The 1,652-nt window shown below is 33.8% G+C and overlaps 1 protein-coding gene across 1 annotated transcript; it reads right to left on the reverse strand.

Annotated features, from left to right (window-relative positions):
• Positions 1–394: 394 nt before the first annotated feature.
• LOC136081105 (uncharacterized) lies at positions 395–1,114 on the reverse strand. The gene is made up of 2 exons (XM_065798388.1): positions 769–1,114; positions 395–675 (listed from the first exon to the last, which is right to left on the reverse strand). The coding sequence occupies exons 1-2, from the start codon at positions 1,112–1,114 to the stop codon at positions 395–397; spliced, it is 627 nt and encodes a 208-aa protein (XP_065654460.1).
• Between the last annotated feature and the right edge of the window lie 538 nt (positions 1,115–1,652).

Genomic DNA, 1,652 nt, shown 5'->3' on the forward strand with positions numbered 1-1,652 from the left:
CAAAAGAGTCTTGAAAAGGATCTATTTTTTTTTTTTTTTTTTTTTACTAGAATTTTGCAGACTGCAAAGATATTAAAATACAAATATAACAAAAAAAAAAAAACAAATTTCATACAATAGCACAATAATAACCAAAAATTAAAGATCAAACACAACAGCATGCAAAACCCAGGTCAAATTCAACACCCCTGGACCATTTTTGGGACCCGCCCGAGGGTGTCAACTTACCACTGTTCTTTTTTTCAGAAAAAATGAACAGTGGTTGGGTGCCACTCTCGAACAGGTCTTGGAAAGGGTCCAGCAAGCACTAAGTAACAACCAGGAATTTGCAGGCTGCACACGGTACAACTAGTTCAAAAAACAGATTTCAAAAGTAACATCAAAGAACAACAATTTATACTGCTGTTGCTTTTACTAGAGGTGGTTGCAGGTTAACAATGGCAGCAGCAATTATCCATATATCATCTATTAGAGAGACTAATGTAATAGGTAGAGTGTTCTTTAGAAGTCGAAATTCTTTCAGCCTTCCGATGACACGTTCAATGTGTATTCTTGCACGTGCTATGCGCTTACAATGATACACTTCAGAGGGTGTAAACTGTCGCTTACTACGTAAAAATGGTGGAATTACAGCTTTTACCTGCCTTGATAAAAATAAATCTTGAACATTGAAACCTTTATCAAAAAGTGCAATAAAACCGGAAGTGAATCTTTATGCAACATTGCAATCTTCAGTGATAAAACGATCTGAGGAAGATCCAGAGTAACCTTTAGAAACAAATAAGATAGAACCGCCTTTAGTACAAAATATAAGTTTTTTTAATGTGTTTCTACTTTTATAAGAACTATATGTTTGATATTGAGCTTTAGCATTGGCAGATTTTTGAATAGTTTGTTCAGTACAGTCACCAATACCTTCAACATAAACAAAATCTCCAATATAATGAGGATGTGTAAAATTTAATGTTTCTTCTGGAGTAGGCCAATATATTATTGGTTCAAGTTCTCGGGCTAATAAAGTAATAAATGTAGTTAAAATCCTAGATGCGTGACTTACTGAAATTTTAAAGCGAAATGCTAAATCTTGTAATGGTGAGTCAAGTCGAATACGCATTAAAGTAACACTTCATCTTCAACAAAAAGCTGTCGTGATGGACCAGGTTTCTTTTTACTTAAAGGTTTACTAGCAGGACTAAATTGGTATTGCTTTGGTTCAAATGAACGTTTATGATCCATGAGGTATGAAATTTTTTTATGTTTAGCTTGAACACGGCTAACAATATATAAAAAAACATTTTCAGTTGGACACCCAGTATACAATTTTATGACTTTGGGTAAGGAACGCACTGCCTCCCATGTTAATCTTTTATGACTACTTTGTTTATGAAGTGTTGTTGGTATTAGATAAGTTGCTGGTGTGTTAGGAATTAAATTGAGTTTTTGTGGAGAAAGTTGCTTATCAGATGCTGTTGATGATAGATATGGAGGAGATATTGACAGAGAAGACTGTTGGAGAATGTTGTTGTTATTGTTACTGCTACTAGTGGTACAGGTACTTGAAAAATGCGTATTTTTTTGTTTTTTAGAAACTTTATTAGGTGTATATCGAGGCATTGGTAATTTTCTTTTATTTTGAGGAGGAGATATTTCGT

This window comes from Hydra vulgaris, chromosome 06, assembly GCF_038396675.1.
Source record: "Hydra vulgaris chromosome 06, alternate assembly HydraT2T_AEP".
NCBI classification, from domain to species: domain Eukaryota; kingdom Metazoa; phylum Cnidaria; class Hydrozoa; order Anthoathecata; family Hydridae; genus Hydra; species Hydra vulgaris.

Excerpts from the sequence above, each read along its gene's own strand:
- LOC136081105 (XM_065798388.1), bottom strand. The coding sequence starts at position 1,114 with ATGCGTATTCGACTTGACTCACCATTACAAGATTTAGCATTTCGCTTT. Across the intron at positions 676-768 it reads TATCTTATTTGTTTCTAAAG|GTTTCAATGTTCAAGATTTA; the intron begins GTTACTCTGGAT and ends TTTTTGATAAAG.